The following is a 21,506-nucleotide window of genomic DNA, read 5'->3' on the forward strand; positions in this document are numbered from 1 at the left end:
ATAGAAGTTCCATACTGTTGTAAAGTAGTCCAAGTTGGAACTGACAATTGCAAAATAGGTGTTTGTCTTCGTTTGCATTATCAGATGTTCTTAAACTGCGTTTAAGAAATCCAAGCATACTTATTATTTTTTCTGGTTACTCTATCGATGTGTGGTTTTCAGGACAGGTCCGATTGATGTCAACCGCAAGTTATTTTGTACTCCCTGATCTTTCAAGCACTAGTCTCTCTTTTTTCAAATATTCAGGAAAAATTGGAAAATGAAGTAACACGTGTATGTGGTGCATGTTTAACAAATCTATAATGCAACATGTAAATTCCGGATTGGATCTCATTTTGGCACCAAGTGATGCGTGTTATTTTTTGATTACATTAAACATATCCTATGTTCTGCAATCATTATGTGTGAATCATTTATTCTCTTTAACAGAATATTCATATGACCAAATAAGCCGTACTTTGTTATGTTCGTCTTCATATCAAAGCAGATTGTTTTAAAAATAAGTTCGTCTAGATATCAAAGCATGCTTGGTTTTAACCTTCCTCAATCGCCATCAGTGAAACCACAATTTTGTTGGAATACGAATAGTGACTTGGATGGCGAGTTGTCTCCTTTGCACTCATACAACATCTTCTTATATCAAATCATTATTGGTTTGTTTTTTGTTTTTTTTGTAGAAATTCATGAGGCATTGAACGTTTCTGTATCTGATGGAAACATGAATATGGTTACTTTAAACGAAACTGATGATGTAAACACACGCATTGATCAACTACAACAACAGATTGTTAGTAATAATGCTAGAGGTGTGTAACCCTAAGTAATATAACTCCTTTTATTCGAACTACAAACAGTGATCGTTTCCGTTTCGGAACTATTTTCCTTTACTATGTCAATTAGTGTAGAGTAGTATGCCGATCAGAGCTGAACAGCCGAAGAGTTTGCCCTTTATTATTTCATACAACTTTGACCTTTTTAACATTTTTGGATTCGAACGTTACTGATGAGTCTTTTGTAGACGAAACGCGCGTCTGGCGTATATACAAAATTATGTCCTGGTTTCTGTGATGAGTTTATTTTCAACCACTGGATCGATGCCACTGCTGGTGGAGATTATTTCCCCGAGGGTATCACCAGCCCAGTAGTCAGCACTTTTTTGTGATGAGATGAATTATCATTGATATGGTTATATTTTTAAATTACCTGTTTACAAAATTTGATTTTTTGAAATTCTAAGGCTTTTCTACTTCCGGCATAGATTATCTTAGCTGTATTTGGCAAAACTTTTAAGAACTTTAGTCCTTAATGCTCTTCAACTTCGTACTTTATTTGACCTTTTTAACATTTTTGGATTCGAGCGTCACTGATGAGTCTTTTGTAGACGAAACGCGCGCCTGGCGTATATACAAAATTTAGTCCTGGTCTCTATGATGAGTTTATTATGAATACAGGATTCAAGTACAATTTCCAAAACTGACTTTTAAAGGAAAAACTTATGGGTGAAGTGTGTTCATTACTAATAAGCGACCTAATTAACATTATTAACTGTTTAGTTCTTTAAGATTGGAAAATATAAAAAGTAAACACAAAACGGCTAGTTTCCGTCAAGTTTGTTGTTTCAACTTTCTATAAATTGGCACGCAACCAATATGTGTAGTCCGAATTCAAATTGTCTTTTAATTGTTTTAATTTTATTTTCAGTGGCTATGACACCATATCTTGTTTCCAGTCTTTTCTTATCTAGTGGGTCTGTTGTTAAATTTGATGTAAATAAAAACATATACGGGCATTTCTAATTTGCCCTCTTTCCGAGATAGTGGCAAGTTTACAAGTGAGAGCGAGGGGCTCTATCTAGTTGCGTCCTGGATGTCGAATACAAATTCAGCCCAGTTTGCAATATACTGTAACGGCGATAGTTTGGCAATAAAATTAACGGTACCAATTTTCTTGCACCAGATGCGCATTTCGACAATACATGTCTCTTCAGTGATGCTCGTGGCCAAAATATTTGCAATCCAAAGCTTATATAAAAGATGAAGAGCTATAATCCAAAAGGTTCAAAAAGTATAGCCAAATCCGTGAAAGAAATCAGAGCTTTGCATGAGAGAGATACATTCCTTAATTTAAAATAATTTCTAATATTTTGTAACAGCAAATTTTAATAACACAAAAAATCCGTATTTTCATGCCAGTACCGAAGTACTGGCTAATGGGCTGGTGATACCCTCGCAAGTGCATATGTTGTGTATGATGGTGATGTCGGAACAAATATTGGAACAGCCACAGCTGTTGTTGCTGTTGAGTTAAAAGTAGGCGATACTGTATGGGTACAAACAAAAACACGCATGCAAGTAGGTACATTGTCAATAAATTTCTGTATGTGAAATTACTGTTTAAAAATAAAATAATTTGTATATCGTTTATCCTTTAATCAGCCATATATCTCTGAGAGAGAGAGAGAGAGAGAGAGAGAGAGAGAGAGAGAGAGAGAGAGAAAGAAAAACGTCGAAAACATTACCTAGGAAAATAAAGATTAACCAAAATTCAGATGAGGACTCGTTTTCTGCTTCTTCTTCCTGCTACTCTAGTAACACCCGTCAGGCTACTATTGTTTACTGCTTTGATTGAGTAAATAGGCATCTTACAGATATATCTTTCATTGAAGTTTGATAATTGATGAGGTTTTTTATGCAATTTGGTATTTTGTTTTATTTCTTATTTTAGAATAAACACTGCCAAACAGACATGTACCCTTTACAATCATTACATGTTTTAAATACAGTTGACCTTTTGCATAAATATAGTATCAAAGAAACAAATCAAACCAGAAAAACTTCAGATTAACCAATAAACCATGAAAATGAGGTCATGGTCAGATGATAATTGCCAGACAGACATACACACCTTACAATGATTCCATATGCCAAATATAGTTGACCTATTGCTAATAGTATAAGAAAAATAAACAGAATAAAAACCATTGAGAAATGAACTATAACAATGAGGTCAAGGTCAAATGAAACATGCCAGACTAACATGTACTTCGTAAAATATTTTCATACACCAAAAATAGTTGACCTATTGCATAAAGGATCAGACCAAGAACACAAAAACACAAAAGCTTAACTTTAACCACTGAACCATGAAAAGGGGTCAATGTCAGATAACAACTGCCAGATCAACATGTACTGCATACAGTATTAGCAAAACAGACCAAAACACAAAAGTTTAACTAAAACCACTGAACCATGAAAATGAGGGCAATGTTAGATGATACCTGCCGGTTAGAAATGTACACCTTACAATCATTCCATAAACTAAATATAGTAGACCTATTGCTCATAGCATCTGAGATATGGACTTAACCACGAACAGTCAACCTTGTTCCCTGATCCATTAAATGAGGTCGAGTTCAAGTGAAAATTGATTGACAGGAATGGGAACTTTGCAAAGTACTCACATACTAAATATAGTTATTCTATTACTCATAATAAGAGAGAAATAAAGAATACTAAAAAATCTTTATTTTTGCAAGTAGTTACTGAGCCATGAAATTTGGTAAAGGACAGTGGACAAATGACAGACGGAAACTTCATAACATAAGGCATCTTTATGCAAAGTTTGAAGGATCCAGTTCTTCTGCCTTCTGAAATATTAAACTTTTAAGAGGTTAGTTAATGTGTGAAGTTAGTACTTTATTAATCTGTTTTAGAAATTGATATAAAATATGACTATTGACCTTGTTTATAGAATCCATACCAATTGTCATTTCCGTGTTTTTTTAACTATGTGTATTTCAAATAAAAACTCTGCAGCTAATAAATCAATAATTAAAAAAATATAGTATACCCTTAAACTCTTCAGCTGAGTAGTACACAAAAGGCTAACAAAATGCCCTGAAAATGAAATACTACATTTTTGCCTATACTGTGACAAAGATATGAATAATTCTTATGATACCTAAACTGGCTTATACAGAAACTACTTGCTATAAGAAATACTTGTCGGTCACCATCTTTTGATGAACAAAATCAATACGGGGTCTGGAGCTGCATTTCGGCATACAATCAAAAGGTAAAATTTATACATTATCAAGCAAAAGACAAAATATATATCATTCCCTTTTATTGAAGCCAGGAAAACGGACAAAAATGTCATTCAACAATACATTTTGTAAAGTTTTAAAAAGGAAGTGGCTGTACGGCAGAAGTAGGAAAGTTTTTACCCGCTACAACTAAACATTATCAAGCTCAAATTTAGATATAACATTATTCCCATCCATACAGAAGCCAAGAAGAATTTTAGGAAAAATTTTCTAGTGCAACGAGTGTTGTAATTTCTAACTATCACCAAGCAGAAAGTAGCTGCACGGCAGATGACCAAATATAAAAACACAATTGACAAAAGTTCCTACCTTAGGTCTTTCGGGCGTGCATACGGAGAGATTCGCGGAACAACGTATGAATTGACAGAGGGAGGAAAGGATGAAATGACGGACAGAATGACGGACGGAATAACAGACACAGGGACAGACGGAGGCAAGTGGTTACAAGACCTTCTTTCGACGTTGGCGACGCAGATATAAATGGACAATTTCATATCCCCGTCCTTATATGCCGGTTTTCTTATTTTGTATTTCTTACAGATAATACATGACAAACTATCTTTATCCGTCCATGTGTTTAAGGTCAAGGTCACAAATATTTACACTTAAAATTTGATATAGTGGTTTCCGATTCATAATCTAGAATTTTTTAAAGAAGATAAATCAAAATAAAACGTATGCAGCAATAGATGTTAGGGTGCCTGTTTACATAAAAGAAATAACATGATGGTTTTAAGGATATTCGCTTGTTATGTTTTGGAATATTTGTCAGGTTTTCGGAATCCTCTGGCTTTGTATGCCTTAAAACATTTACCCATTGACACCCAATTTTCTTTTTATAAATCTTTTGCATGTATAATTATAAGCCATCTGTAAAAGTCTTATACAATCCTTGTTATTTCTAAATAGTTTTTGAGTACTTAAACTTGTCAATGTTAAAGCTATGAAAAGTCAGTAGAGGACATTTTCCCGCGGAAATTTCAATGGCTAATATCTCGAAAACAAGCACATTGACCTATAATAAATTTTTTGGCACTTTTTAGTCCTTAAATAATCCCCTATCAATATATACTAGTGTTATGAAAAGGTTGTTGTTTTGAAACTGAGTAGCGAACCTCCTTAACTAAGTTAAAAAGCTTAATACTTGAAAGGCGACATCAGTTTATAGTAGGTTTATTTTTTACAAAACTGAATTAAAAACGATGCATTTAAAGTTATTTGAACATTTGGATGTTAGTTTCCGCTGAAAATTATCTAGCTGCCAGAAAAACATTTTACATTTGGATATGATCCACTTTTTGAAATAAAACGAACATATCGATTTTAATTACACATTCAATTTATCAATTACATGTCCAAAACCTGGGACAAAGATAGTTTGTAGGTTAATGTAGGTTTCGTCGCATTAAACATGTGCGTATCAATAACATGATAAACGTTTTGTATATAAAACATTGATGTGTCAGTTATTCTTTGTATTGATGCTATACATATCGGTTTTACGAGCTGTTAATTTTATGTAAGTATTTGTAAAGAAAACCTCAAGAAATTTTTTTCAACAAATATGTGTGTGTATTGTCATATGCTTTTACTGATATTGTTCACAACCTCTAGTAAAAGCCACGCTTTTCCAAAATCTTGGTCAAGAAATGCCTTAAGATTGATCAATATTTCTTGTAAATTGTGAATGTACGGCGATACGTTAATAATACAACGTCATTACGAAAAGAAAACAAAAAGCACGACGGACGATGGCGACGGACGATGACGACGGACAACGGACGCCAAATAATAAAAAAAGCTCACTTGGCCCATTGAACCATGTGAGCTAAAAGGAAGTCAGAGGACAATTATTTCTTGACATGCTAAAATAAAAATGAAGCTTTAGAGAGGTTTTTTTTTTTTGGTAATGCAATTGATACATGTACATACATAATATGATGCAAAATGATTAGGGACTTTCCGTTTTGAATTTTCCTCGGATTTCATTATTTTTGTGATTTTACTTTTTTACACAGCTATTTCAATTGGTCCAGATTTCAATAGGCACAGGCCTACAACAATTTAGGCCATTGAAGTGAAAATTAAAGTAAGTTATAAGAATCAGAAGACCGTACTGAATATTTCCAAGCACATTTTTTTTCAAAGTGACATAACTCTGTTAATGAATAACTCTAGCACATCTGTATTAATTTCGTTGAATTGAAGACATTTTTTTATCATAGGAATAAATTTCAACAACGATGATGTATACAGCTTGGACAGTGATATGGTTGTGTTCTGTGATATTAGGAAGTGTCCATTCGCAATCTACCAGTAAGTTAACGCTAAACCTTCATTGAGGAAATGTAAGATTAACTGACTTGATCCTTACACTGTGTAAACAATATATAATGAACCAATAAGTATTAAGATGTGGACTTATTCCTTATTAATAAATTTTGTATTTTCCCTTTTAATTTTTCTAATGTTTTCAGAAATTTCAATTAAAATTATTTGAATAGATACTTATATAACATACAAAAATTGTTAAGATCTGTTAATGTTGTACTGACCAAAATTTGCTAATTATATATTCAACCTGTGTTTCACATTTTACTCAGTTGGTTTCCATTTCTTCCTATTTGGAAACACTGATTAGGGATTATGTATCATAAAGGCAAAGAAGGGTCTACAGAAGTTGATGCAATCTAGGTGCTGTGTGCAAATCATTCCTACCACATTGCACGATATCAACTTCGCTTCCAAAAATTTAAAAAAGAAAAAAAGGATGATTTATTAATGTCTCTAAATCGAATAAACAGTGTTTTGTAATCATAGAAAATATTTCTAGTACAAGTTTTACATAAGAAGAATTTATGGATTGTTAAAATAACCTTCTTTTCAAATATTTACTGTATTATTGATTTATTTAGGGAAAAGTTTATCATGTATGAAACCTTTTTTCACTGAACCTCTGTAAAAGAGAGGCGAAAGATACTAACGGGACATGCGTTCAAATGTAAAAAAAATATACATGACAAACTCCAGCTAACATTTGAAAATTCACAAGTGACGAACACTGAAACTTACAGTATATTAGTAAAACAACTGTTCATACATGAATATATTGTGTACATGTAGATTGTATAATCAGAACTACTTTTTGAATGAATTACAGATTATGTGTATAACCCCTTCAACAAATTTTAAATATCTTTTGGGTGATGTTCACAACAAAAATTTCTTGTAAATAATTACATATCACCACCGCAAAGGATGGATAATGACATCACAATTCAAGATGCTGTATACAATGTGCCGGTCTTCCTCTGTTCGATGTCCTATAGCACCATGATACATACACCTCGTTGTTATCCATTCGTTTGGTGTGTTTGAGCTTTTTATTTTGCCATTTGATTAGGGACTTTCCGTTTTGAATTTTCCTCGGAGTTCAGTATTTTTGTGGTAGAAAGGTAGAAAATAGCTTTAACTTTCTTGCAGGTTGAATAGGTGGGTTTTTTTTTCGTGTTCTACATTCTTTATGTTTAGTGTAATGTTTTGTTATGATATATGTTTTGCAGTAACTATGGACAGTGATGTCTATTGTGGGAAAGCAATTGATCTTTATGATCAGGAATATGTTATAAAGATAAGAAAAGATATGACAACATCAATCCGGCCGAATTACCATTGTGTTATTACGATTCGTTATGGTTACACAGATTCAAATCACGGAATACAGATCACTCAACAGATGATCGATATCAACGATTGTGGAATTAAGCTGAATATTTATGAAGGATCTTCACCAGGTGGAACTGTTTTGGTGGGTACTTTATTTATGGTAGGAAGATTAGAATATATTATTACAAATACTTGAATGCTTATTATCCGTACATATTTTTAAACAAATGTATAATTGCATTTCAAATTTTACGCACCTTCAAAGATATATTTTTAAAAGATGTGCAGAATTACTGAGTACTACTTATAAAATCTATATCAATAATACCTATGCAATACACAGAGATATGTTTCAGAGTGCTTCACTCACAATCATCAATAATCCTTGTAAAAATCACACCAGAACTAAATTCATAACTGTATTACCTTATGTGCATACATAGTTTTATTTTGATTTACTTTCTTTGTTTGATTGCTATTTCATTGATACTAACCCTTATGACGTCACCAAACATTTACGTTGTATTTACAATGATAAAAGAACTGTCTCATGAAAGTACCAAATGTATTGTTCCTGTGACATGGAAATGTCAGAAAAATGTTCCTGCTATTTTGATTGTGTGCAATTGTTGATTCCATAAATTCTTCCAGCCGATTTGGTTGTTTTTAATTGACAGACACTAACATAGGTGCTAGATCAGAATTAGGTAGATTTGCTTTGGACTCTTATATAAAAACTTAAACACTCATGTACTTTTATAGAACAAACTGTAATTAAAATAATTCCCTGGTTAAAGAATCTCTAAAAACAAACATAAATTTACATTCTGCAGGATTTATTCTAGCTTTCGTATGCAGATATATGTTTTTAAAGATATGAAAATAAACACAGGAAATTAATCTAATATCAATGTACCTTTTACATGTTTTAAACAATCAAAAAACGTGTTAAAATGTACTATTAAAAAGTGTGTTTCGGAGGAATATGAAAAAACGACTTTAAATAAACTTTCAAAATTGGATACTTCATCCAAAATTTGTCTCTATGGGAAATTAAAAACTAATTGTCAATCTGAGGAATATTTAAGTTGCAATAATTTTATACATAGGCAGTTACTCTCGAAAATTTAGACTTAGTGATCATTCCCTAGACATTGAATTGAGAAGATACAGAAACATTCCAAGAGCACAAAGATTATGTAAAAAATGTGGAGTCCTAGATGACGAATTCCATTTATTGTTGTATTGTGACATTAACATATCATAATTTTTTGGCTTATCTAAAAGACTGTGTACCATCATTTCAACATTTTGTCTATCCCTTATTCATGTATTTGATTTTGATGTTATATTTGTTATTCTCGTGGGATTTTGTCTGATGTTTGGTCCGTTTCTGTGTGTTACATTGTAGTGTTGTGTCGTTGTTCTCCTCTTATATTTATGCGTTTCCCTCAGTTTTAGTTTGTTACCCCGATTTTGTTTTTTGTCCATGGATTTATGAGTTTGAACAGCGGTATACTACTGTTGCTTTTATTGATGCATTTAATAAACTAATACACATTCTAAACCCCATCCCTGAACTTGTTTGTCATATTGGAGTCTTCATTTTGCAGTCTTTAGAACTGAGAAGGTCAGACCCATGTCAGACAAGCTCATGATTGTGTTTTATACATAAATTTATAATTGAACTCTTAAAATATGTTCTATTATATTGTATTGTATTTCATCGTTTTGCATTGTATTTAAAATGTATAATTGCTTATTTGTATTGCTTGGCCCTTATGGGTGTAATTGCGTCTGGCGTATATATAAAATTTAGTCCAGGTATCTATGATGAGATTATTTGCAATAAGGATTACGTAACTTCATAATTTTTCTATCCATTTTAATTTCACAAAATGTATTTTTTCATGTCATCGTGTGTTAATTGTACATTGATGTATAATTTCAGAAAAGATTATCCTGTTCAACCAAAAGTACAGGTATTTTATTTTCCGAATATAAAATGGTTACATTTGAGTTAATAATTCCAGTAGCGCTGTACAACCCAAGGAATGACTTCATTATTAAAGTGAAAGCATTTTACAGTAAGTATTTTCTGTTGATAGTGAAATATTGAAACATGCAAGTGGGATTGCCGCGTATCCATCAACTGATTTCATCAGTCCACCTACAGAGGTATAGACACAGGACAAGTAAATGAAAATAACACTTTGTATACATTAGTTAAAATATTATCCAGTGTTTCAAACTTATAAAGGCTTCTATCAACATTATGTACTTAATTATTCATTTTTTATATGATAATGCGGATCTAATCAAGGTGTCTGTGGGGGGTCCTGGTGGTCATGTTGGAAGAAATGTGTAATAAGAATACAAAGTAAAAATAGAATAAACAGCACCAAAAATGGCTTAGTATCGGAAACATAATATTATAACACACAGTCATGTGTAGGTATAATCAACAATTCCGTTAGATGAATATATTTACCACTCATACACGTTGTGGGAAATTTCGAAACCTTTAAAATATCTAATTTCACTGAATTCAATCAGATCTAAAAAAAAAAAAAAAAGTGTTCTGTTTTATTTCTACATCTACATGTACATCGTACGTGGAACTGTCAATTCGGACCAATATTCAACGCTTTCGGTAGGTCAAAAAGAGTATGTTGAAAGGTAAAATCAAAAATATATAAAGCAAGTATATATGTATGATATGACCTTTAAAAAAAGGAGAAACCCGGCTTCCTTGGTAGTACCAGGGAAATAATACCCACCGGCCTACTTTAGTTCATCATTTGACTAACTTTGCAAATGGCGGAATGAACAGAAAATAGAAAGAGAGCTTTGAAAGCTCCCTCTTGAGGGATGCCAAGGAAGGAGTCTAAGTTACTCTTGATGGAAAAGAGTTTCAAAAGGTCACTGTTCTTGGGAAAAAGCTGTATTTGAAGCCATTAATCTAGGTTGAGTATTATCGGAACTTCTTGGTATGTGATGATCTTGATCTTGCTAATATTTGTGTTAGGTAATTGTCACATGGTATATCACAAGATCATTAACCACTTTATTTTAAGGTTAGTGTCACCTTTCTGTCTTTCAACGATTTCCAGTCAAGTTCTCCCAACATGCTAACCACACTACTGTGGTTCAAATAGCTATAAGTGGCGTAACGGGCTTTTTAACTTTTTTCACATGCTCTTTTTGATAGGGGTTCCATACTTTTGCAAAGTAGCGTAATTGGAATCTGACCAATGCAACATAGGTGTTTGTCTTTGTTTCACTATCAAACGTTCTTAAATTGCGTTTTAGAACTCCTAACATACTTTTTCCTTTTTTTTCGGTCACTCTATCGATTTCTGGTTTCCAGGACAGGTTTGATTCGGTGTCAACCCTAAGTTATTTTGTACTTCTTTATCTTTCCAGCACTTGTCTCTTTTATTTATGAGCATGATCTTGTAGTAGTTTGTACAGTGCACTTCTGTGGGTAAAAGTCCATACCTTAGGATGTTTGTGCTGTTTCTTAATTATTATTTATAACTGTTGGTTTTGATTGTTATTGTCTTATAAAGATTTTCATGTAGTATGCTAGTATCAACAGGAGATGTTTTCTTTATATGCTATGCGATCGTTTTATTAGGTAGATCGTTAATAGATAGAAGGGGTAGTAAAGGTCCGAGTACAGTCCCTTGGGAGACTACACTGAACACATGAACTTTCTCTGAAGATTCTCCCTCAATGATGGCTTGTTAAATACAATAAGCTAGGAATGATTGAATCAACTTGAATGTTTGTCTTGTAATTCCGTAAGGATGTACTGAAATTCAGAAAATATTTCGAGGGTTTGATGAATGCAAATAGTGCTATGATAAAAACTCGCATTCTATATATATATATATATATAAATATATCTGTATGCAGAATTTCCTTAAATCTAATCTCGTATGTTTGTCCTTTTTTTTTAAATCGCAATAATAAAAGCGTGAAATTCCTGCATTTACAGTAGTTTGCTTAGCAGGCGTCTATGTAGTAGCATAAACAAAATTACGGTAACCCCATTTTTATTTTGAGATCCTGACGAGCTATATTCTCATGATTTATTTTAAAATTCTATATAAAAAAGAAGATAGGGTATAATTGCCAATGAGACAGCTCTCCACAAGAGACAAAAGAACACAGTAATTAACAACTATAGGTCACCGTACGGCCTTCAACAATGAACAAAACCCATACCGCATAGTCAACCATAAAAGGCCCCGAAATGACAATGTAAAACAATTCAATAGAGAAAAATAACTAACAAAGAGAATGAGGCAGGGTTAAACATGTTAGCAGGATCCAAACCCTCCCCTAGCCTTGGGTGTAACAGTACAACATAAGAACGAACTATAAACATCAGTTGAAAAGGCTTAACTTATCAGATGGATAAACATACAAATATACAAGTGGACATGGCCGGTGTCATATGGTATTTTAAACCCCATGGTAAATTGACCCCGGGGTCTAAATACCGCTATGGTAAATTGCCCCCCCCCCCCATGGTAAATTGAACCCCCCTGTATGAAAAATTGAACCCCCATAGTAAATTGAACCCCACTGTTTTTTCATCCTAGATGATTATTAGAACATTTTACATTATTCTAAAGCTTAACATAGATTAAGAAATCATTCATACAAGGAGGGGAATAACCATTTTCCATGCTTAGTTAAAAGAAAAATCTTTGCTTGGTATAAGTGCTCTGAAGTCTTTACCAACAAAATGTCATTCAAAATACTTATTGACACATTATAACTAGACCATATGTAGCTTTAATGCTATTATTATTATTTGTAATTATAACAAATGTATATATAGTTATATGTATAAAGGGTAGTTTTGATTTTCCATGGTAAAAAAGGGGAAGGGGGTCAAAATACCATGGCAAAGTAAAATTTTAAAAATATTTTCCAGCAAGTAAAATACATACAAACTACTTATTGGTATATTCTAACTACATAAAGAAGTAACAATTGCCAGATTTTTTTTAATTAAAGGTCTAGAGTATGGGGGTTCAATATACCGCAGAAGGGTCAAAATAGCATGGCAAAGTAATTTTCAAAATAACTTTTCCAGCAAGTTTAATACATACAAACTACGTATTGGTGTATTCTAACTACATAAAAGAGTTAGAATTGCCAGAATTTCTGAAATTAAAGGCCTAGAGTAGGGGGTTCAATATACTGCAAAGGGGGGGGGGTCAAAACACCATGGCAAAGTAAAATTTTCAAATTCACTTTTCCATCAAGTTTAATACATGCAAACTACGTATTGGTGTATTCTAACTACATAAAAGAGTTAGAATTGCCAGATTTTTTTTAAATTAAAGGTCAAGAGTAGGGGGTTCAACATACCGCAGAACGGTCAAAATACCATGGCAAAGTAAAATTTTCAAAATAACTTTTCCAGCAAGTTTAATACATACAAACTACTTGTTGGTGTATTCTAACTACATAAAAGAGTTGAAATTGCCAGATTTTTTTAATTAAAGGTCTAGAGTAGGGGGTTCAATATACCGCAGGGGATCAAAATACCATGGCAAAGTAAAATTTTCAAAATAAATTTTCTAGCAAGTTTAATACATACAAACTACTTTTTGGTGTATTCTTACTTCATAAAGAGTTAGAATTGCCAGATTTCTTTTAATTAAAGGTCTATAGTAGGGGGTTCAATATACCGTAGGAGGTCAAAATACCATGGCAAAGTAAAATTTTCAAAATAAATTTTCTAGCAAGTTTAATACATACAAACTACTTGTTGGTGTGTTCTTACTACACAAAAAAGTTAGAATTGCCAGATTTTTTTTAAATTAAAGGTCTAGAATAGGGGGTTCAATATACCGCAGGGGGTCAAAATACCATGACAAAGTAAAATTTTAAAAATATCTTTTCCAGCAAGTTAAATACATACCAACTACTTTTGGTGTATTCTCACTTCATTAAATAATTAGAATTGTTAGATTTTTTAATATTAAAGGTCTAGAGTAGGGGGTTCAAAATACCGCAGGGGGGTCAAAATACCATGGCAAAGTAAAATTGTCAAAATATCTTTTCCAGCAAGTTTTATACATACAAACTACTTTTCCAGGGTATTTTGACCCCCCCCCCCCCCCTTTGCGTTATATTGAACCCCCTACTATAGACCTTGAATTTCAAAATTTCTAGCTATTCTTACTCCTTAACATAGTAATAGTACTCCAATGAGTAGTTTGTATGTATTTAACATGATGGAAAAGACATTTTGAAATTTTTACTTTGCAATGGTATTTTGACCCCCTGTGGTATATTGAACCCCTTACTATAGACCTTGAATTTCAAAAATTGTAGCTATTCTAACTCTTAAACATAGTAATAGTACTCCAATAAGTAGTTTGTATGTTTTTAACATGATGTAAAAGATATTTTGAAATTTTTACTTTGCAATGGTATTTTGACCCCCCTGCGGTATATTGAACCCCTTACTATAGACCTTGAATTTCAAAAATTGTAGCTATTCTAACTCTTAAACATAGTAATAGTACTCCAATAAGTAGTTTGTATGTTTTTAACATGATGTAAAAGATATTTTGAAAATTTTACTTTGCCATGGTATTTTGACCCCCCTGCGGTATATTGAACCCCTTACTATAGACCTTGAATTTCTATTAAACATAATAATAGTACATGTACTCCAATTAGTAGTTTGTATGTATTTAACATGTTGTAAAAGATATTTTGAAAATTTTACTTTGCCATGTTATTTTAATCCCCCCCCTGCAGTATATTGAACCCCCTACTAAAGACCTTGAATTTCAAAAATGCAAGCTATTCTACCCCCTTTACATAGGGGTCATTTTACCGCATGGTAATTTGACCCCAGGTTCACTTTTCAGGGCGTTCAAAATACCATATGACACCGGTTACTTGTACTTCTGATTCCCAACAACAGAAAGTCACTAAGTACAGATCAGAGAGAACTTTCAGTAAGTACAGATCAGAGAGAACTTACAGTTACTGTACAGTCCAAAGCCAGTAACAACTTATAAAAAAAAATATGCCACTGAGACTTAATAGTTTAGTTTACTTTCTAATAACATTCACATTATGATGGCACTTTTTTTAGAAGACAGTTTTTGGATGTTCATGTTTAAATAACAATAACTAAGTTATTTTAAAAAATATCAAGACAAGTGAGGCACTATAATAATGAAGGATTAGCAACCCAAACACAGTAAATGCACCTACATGTTTCTAATTGACCATATCTGAAAGACGACAAAAAACAATTACAACATTTGTATTCTTAAATTAGCGTTGTCAGTTTATCAAAAAATAATAAATCACTTAATAAGATATATTAATATTAAATATATATATATAAATATATAACTTATCATAGGTTTGAACGTAGTTTTCAATTTAGACTTGTATATATATCTATATATATATATGAGGTGCAAAAATTTTGTTGTACACCAGATCCGGATTTCGACGATAAATGTCTCTTCAGTGATGTTAGGGATTGAAACGGTATTTGGAAGGCCATATAATGTATCTCAATTTAGGATAGACGTTTGAATTTAAAGAGTCAAAGTAGGATGAACGGATCATATAAACTGGAGGGAAAATATGATACAAGCCCAAACGAAAAAATATAAACAAGTCTAAATTGAAAACTACGTTCAAACCTATGATTGCGTTGGATAAAAACTGCAATTTTTATACGTGTGCAAGTAAAATCAATTTCGTTGTAGAAGGGTCTAAATGCAGCACAAACAACATTTTCCAAAAGACCAAAAAAGTGAAAAGTACATTTTAACAAAACGCATTTGACTAACAGGTCGAACAACTGATATTCTTAAACCCTGCTGACTGCCATTGGCGATTGCCAAATAAATTGATCACAAGATGTAACAAAATGGATTTTGAAATGAATTTTATACTAAACAGATAAACAATAATTTTGCAGAAAAGATGTTATACCACAAACATGAGGTGCAAAAACTTTAGGCCATATAATTTATCTCAATTTAGGATAGACGTTTGAATTTAAAGAGTCAAAGTAGGATGAACGGATCATATAAACTGGAGGGAAAATATGTAACAAGCCCAAACGAAAACATATATTTAAACCAGCTCGCCATACATCAAATTTAGTTAAAATATATTCAATTTTGAAACACAAATTGTTTGTGCAGCGTTCGTATAATCTTTATTAAAAATGCACCACTTGGGTTAGTCGATTGTCCTCAAACGTTCATATACAAATAACCGTTCGAGTTAAGTTGTGATTTCCAATGAGACAACCTTAGTCACTCAACATTTCTCATAATTTGTGTCAGTCTTTACAGAACACTCGTTAAATCTGAATATTGGAAAAAGAGGTAACACAAATGGATAATGCAACATGTAAATTCCAGAATGGATGTAATTGTGGCATCATATCACCAAGTTATGTGTATTATTTGTAGATAAACTCATCAATGATACCAGGATTGCATTAAGAATATCCTCTTTTTTACAATTATTATGTATGAGTTATTTATTCTCTCTAACAGACTATTCATATTCCCCATTTCCATTCTTAATTTTATATGACCAAATAGGCATACTTATCTATGTCTGCTAGCATATCAAATCAGATCTTTTTAAAGATAAGTTTGTCTTTTATGATCATTCAAACTATAGACATCAGTTTGAAACATGTTTGGTATTACCCTTCCTAAACCGATATCATTAATAAAAGGAGTATGTAAGAATACGAACAAATCATATTGTGTTGTTTTTTTCCAGAATATCCATGGACCTTAAATGATTCCGTAGCTGAACAAAAACCGAACATGGATAATTTAAACAAAACTGATGACGTAAGCACACGTGTTGGTAAACTACAGCAACAGATTGTTAGTAACAGTGCTAGAGGTTTGTGACTTTAAGTAGTGTTACTCCCTTTATTCAAACTCCGTACAGTGATCGTTTCCGTTCCGGTACTATTTTCCCTTACTCCATCAATTAGTGTAGAGTAGTTTGCGGATTGGAGCTGAACTGCCGGGGAGTTTGCCCTTTATTATGTCATACAAACTTATGAATATAGGAATCGAGTACAATTTCAAAAACTCACTTTGTACTGTATAAGAATAACTTAAGGATAAAAGTATGTGACTTCCGCTTTCGAAACCTCAGTTATTCATATTTTTCATTTCAACTGATAAGCGATTTGATTAACATTATTTACTGTTGAGCTCTTAAATTATTTTTTTTTAAATAAACACAAGATGGCTAGTTCCCTTTATGTTTGTTGTTTCAACTATCCATAAATTGGCATCCAACAAATATATTTAGTCCAAAAAAATCATGAGCTCTTGGATTGACGTTTCTAAATAAATCGTGCAAAGTATAATTGCGTAATCTTTTTTTTTCAAAAGACTTTAGATTCTTATGTTATTCAAAATGTTAATTAGAATCATATGAAGTGACAGGTGAAAAATAATGTTTATCCAATTATTGAACCAATGCATGTATATATCATAAACTTATTCTTTTGTGAACGATTTTATAATTTTTTACGCAAACATATCGTATTATCGTCAATTTTTCTTCTTCTTCTCTCTGTCTGTTATGATAAAAAAAAATATGGCAGCTAATTAATTGTCGTGTTTCAAAGCCGTAGTTTACCGATTGTCACCTTATAGTAAACAATCAACAAAGAAGAATGGTTATTGAGCACGTGTATAACAAGTTCAATCAGATAACAGTTTATTTTAAACACATATTCATGCGTATTGTGATTTCCGGATTTTTACGAGAAGGTTACGCTAAGGTCACTTGCATACTGAAAATATGTTGGCGAATTACTTCCTGGAAGCAAGCAATTGAAAATAATAAAATTCTTCTAAATGTGGACAAATTAAAAAAAAATCTTCAGACAAAAGTATACATGGTATATGCACATAAGTTTTATAATGAACACTGTCCATTTAGTTAGAAAAAACAGATATGCATAATTTTTTTTTTATTTGAGGTTTCATATGACTTTAAAAAGATATAATGACCGATTATAGATTATACAGAGTTCAAATTTACTTTAAACTGGTTTCATTTATTTTTCAGTGGCTATGACAGCATGTCTTGTTTCTAGTCTTTTCTTATCCAGTGGTTCTGTTGTGAAATTTGATGATATCAAAACACATACAGGCATTTCTAATTTATCCTCTTTCCGAGAAAGTGGCAAGTTTACAAGTGAGAGCGAGGGGCTCTATCTAGTTACTTCCTGGATTATGTCGAATACAAATGCAGCCCAGTTCGCAATATACTGTAACGGCGATAGTTTGTCAAGTGCATATGTTATGCATGATGGTGATGCGGGAAGTATTGGAAGAGCCACAGCTGTTGTTTCTATTGAGTTAAAAGTAGGCGATAATGTATGGGTACAAACCAAAACACGCATGCAAGTAGGTAGAGACGGGTCGTGTCTTACAATTGCAAAACTGAAGTAAAATACCAGATTAGTGTTAACCGCTTCGTCAAAAATTTATACAGACTGTTTAAGGTTTTTTTTCTTAAAAATACTTTAATGTGCTTGTTAATTTATTAAGAAATGTTGTAGTTTCAAATAATTTTTAACAAAATTTTTCTTTTCTTTTTAGATTAATGTACACATTGTATATATTTTATCAAAAAAAGTTATTCTACTTTATGACAATAAAAAGTCATAACCTATACATTATTTAAATATTTCTGTATGTGAATAAACTCATCATAGATACCAGGACTAAATTTAGTATATACGCCAGAAGCGCATTTCGTCTACAAAAGACTCATCAGTGACGCTCGAATCCAAAAAAGTTAAAAAGGCCAAATTAGTGTATCTGAATGACAAACAATGACAAATTGTAAACATTGAACATCTTTGTTTTGGTATCACCACCTCTCTGGCTTGAGGTAAGTGTGTCATTGCTTATTTCTTGGAAAACGATTTTCAATCGTTACAAGGATACATCTCCGTTCAGATAGAATTGAAGATTATTGTACATTAGATTCATAATGTTCCCTCTTAGGTTTTATCCGTGAAAAAGTTGTGTCATGCATGCCTTAAATTTAAAGGAGGAAAACGTAACGTTCTGAATATTTTTCACCGGTCAATACGCTATAAGTTACGGTATCCCGACCTCTCAGTTGATAATCAAACTGGTAACAAAATGAACGCTAAACCCTTAATGTAGTAAAGAATTCTAAATATATAAAAAGGAAATGTAGTATGATTGCCAATGAGACAACTCTACACAAGAGACCAAAATGACACAGAAATTAACAACTATAGGTCACCATAACGCCCTTCAACAATGAACATAGCCCATACCGCATAATCAGCTATAACAAGCCCCGAAATGACAATGTAAAACAATTCAAACGAGAAAACTAACGACCTAATTTATATAAAGTATGGTTTGATAGCCAATATTCAGATGATAGTTAAAATATCGTTGACGATGACAATCAGTCGCAATTACCTGCACTGCCTTCTGGTGATGGTGGTCAATATAGAACCACGGAAAAGAACATAGAACAGAACTCCAATAAATATCCGCGAGTTAGAAAAAGCACATAAACAAGAAAAATAAATCTATACAAATTTATCAAATGAAAAAAGAACTCAACAAAAATTCTAAAGACTATGAACATGTTAAGCACAGTTATCGAAATATAAAAAAATTAAGCGTCTTACCTGATAATCACATTTTTTAAACACAATTTCCACAGTTGGACAAACCTAAACAGTATTGGTCTTATGAACAAAAGATTTCGAATGGAAAGCTATGTAGACACAGAAGTTTATCAGCACAGGTCGATATTTTTCATTGATTTGGTAATGCTACGAGACATATTTTTCCTCCATATTCAATGTTTCAATTTCTACAGTGTATTTTTTCAACATGGGCCTGTCACATCAAATCAATATTTTCAAACAAAAATATGAACCCAACAATGCATAAATAACAGACAACTTTTCACCCAGATACATAATAAAATAATCCGAACCAAGTTATGATTTGGGACTGCACATAATTCGAAATAGATGAGCCTAGTGAATAAGATCAAATTCAGGCAAAGGTATAAGTTTGTGGCTGTTGTCAAGTTATTAAACATGTCATTTTTTAAATTAAAATGTATTAACTCATAGGGTCTTTGCATCGGAAATACACATAATTATTCCAAAATCAGTAGTGTAACACTATATGCAGTGATTATATTATAACTTTACAGTTCAATATAATGTTCATATACAAATGGACAGTAATTTTATAATAACATTTATCTCTGGTTTAACTCACGGAAAAATCTATTGTTATTCTAGAAAGTAGTTATGTGCGTACATATTTTTGCTTAAGGGAAGCTCATACTTTTGACAGATGGTCATCGTGTATAGTGGTCAGTTAATTGGCTTTTAAAGTTCTGTATTAAATCAACTTTGACCACTGTTTGTGACATATGTATATACCGCATTTGGCTTTCTAGAAGTAAGTATCCTCAAAGATTGAATCAAACAACATGCTTTCTAAATTAAAGTCACGTTTGTGGAACTATTAAAGAATTATCTCGAAAAAGATACTTCAGATTATAATTTGGTCAGCTTGTTCAGCCATTGATTATCTTGTACCTGTGCATTTGGTTTATTGTTGATGTTCTGTCTTACTAGACGTATCTAAAGTCTTGTAGTATGTCTGCATGATACGGGCAATGTTCTTCTCGTATAATTTATGATGGCACGATACTAAACCCCTAAAGGGAGGGATTGTTCTTGATTTCAGATGATGAACTCATAATCTTTGGATCCGTTTAATTTAGGTCTGCATTCACTGCAGTATCTGCGAACTTTTCTGAAAAGTTCATCGAACAATACCAAGACCAGTTAGTAAATATTCCAAATTAACATCACAAATAATACACGATGGTCTTGAAGTTTAGATTCTAGGTACTGACGTTGTTTATCATCTGAATAACGTGTTATAGCATTCTTTCATTTTGTCTTTGTACATTTTTACTTTTATTGTTTATGTTATTTTTAGTAATATCCATTTGAGGTGGCTAGGGACTTATACATCCATCATTGTGCTATTGTAAATTTGAATTCTTGTATTTTGTTTTTTCTAATGTGTTTTTTCTAATGTGCTTTTTCTTTGTGCATTTTTTTTAATAGTGATTAAGATTATTACACAATGTTGACTTTTGTATCCCTATATTTGACATTTTTACCTGTTGTCTGTTTTTGTTCACACATCATTGTCAATATAATGCAATTATATGCGACTGTTATACAAGTGAGGGGTTGAGCTAGCTATTAAATCAGGATATATCCACCATTTCCTACATATGAAAATGCCTGTACCAAGTCAGGAATATGACAGCTGTTATCCATTGGTTTGATGTGTTTGAGCTTTTGAATTTGCAATTTGCTTAGGGACCTTAGAATTTTCATCAGAGTTAGGTATTTTTATTATTTTACTTTTTGTTAATTTATGTTGGTCATTGTCATGCTTAGATTATTTTGTTACCTAGTTCTAACATTTGACTTGGACTTCTTTTTAACTGATTTTACTGTGTGTACTATTCCACATTGGCTAGAAGTATTAGGGGAACCGTTGAGATTTATCAAATGAAAGGTAAGCAGTTCTTGCTTCACTAGTGACATCTGTCATGTAACTCATGCAATAACTGTTTA

The 21,506-nt window shown here is 32.2% G+C and overlaps 1 protein-coding gene across 2 annotated transcripts; it reads left to right on the forward strand.

Annotated features, from left to right (window-relative positions):
- The first annotated feature begins 5,474 nt into the window (after positions 1–5,474).
- Positions 5,475–18,551, forward strand: LOC143047563 (uncharacterized). 2 transcript variants are annotated; one of them, XM_076220644.1, is made up of 6 exons: positions 5,475–5,624; positions 6,331–6,421; positions 7,669–7,913; positions 9,723–9,858; positions 16,580–16,708; positions 17,897–18,551. In XM_076220644.1, the coding sequence occupies exons 2-6, from the start codon at positions 6,349–6,351 to the stop codon at positions 18,280–18,282; spliced, it is 969 nt and encodes a 322-aa protein (XP_076076759.1). In that variant the 5' UTR covers positions 5,475–5,624; positions 6,331–6,348; the 3' UTR covers positions 18,283–18,551. The 2 variants fall into 2 exon arrangements, with proteins under 2 accessions (XP_076076759.1, XP_076076758.1); XM_076220643.1 differs by lacking the exon at positions 5,475–5,624 and having other exon boundaries at positions 6,269–6,421.
- The last annotated feature ends 2,955 nt before the right edge of the window (positions 18,552–21,506 follow it).

Source organism: Mytilus galloprovincialis, chromosome 10, assembly GCF_965363235.1.
Source record: "Mytilus galloprovincialis chromosome 10, xbMytGall1.hap1.1, whole genome shotgun sequence".
Lineage (NCBI taxonomy): Eukaryota > Metazoa > Mollusca > Bivalvia > Mytilida > Mytilidae > Mytilus > Mytilus galloprovincialis.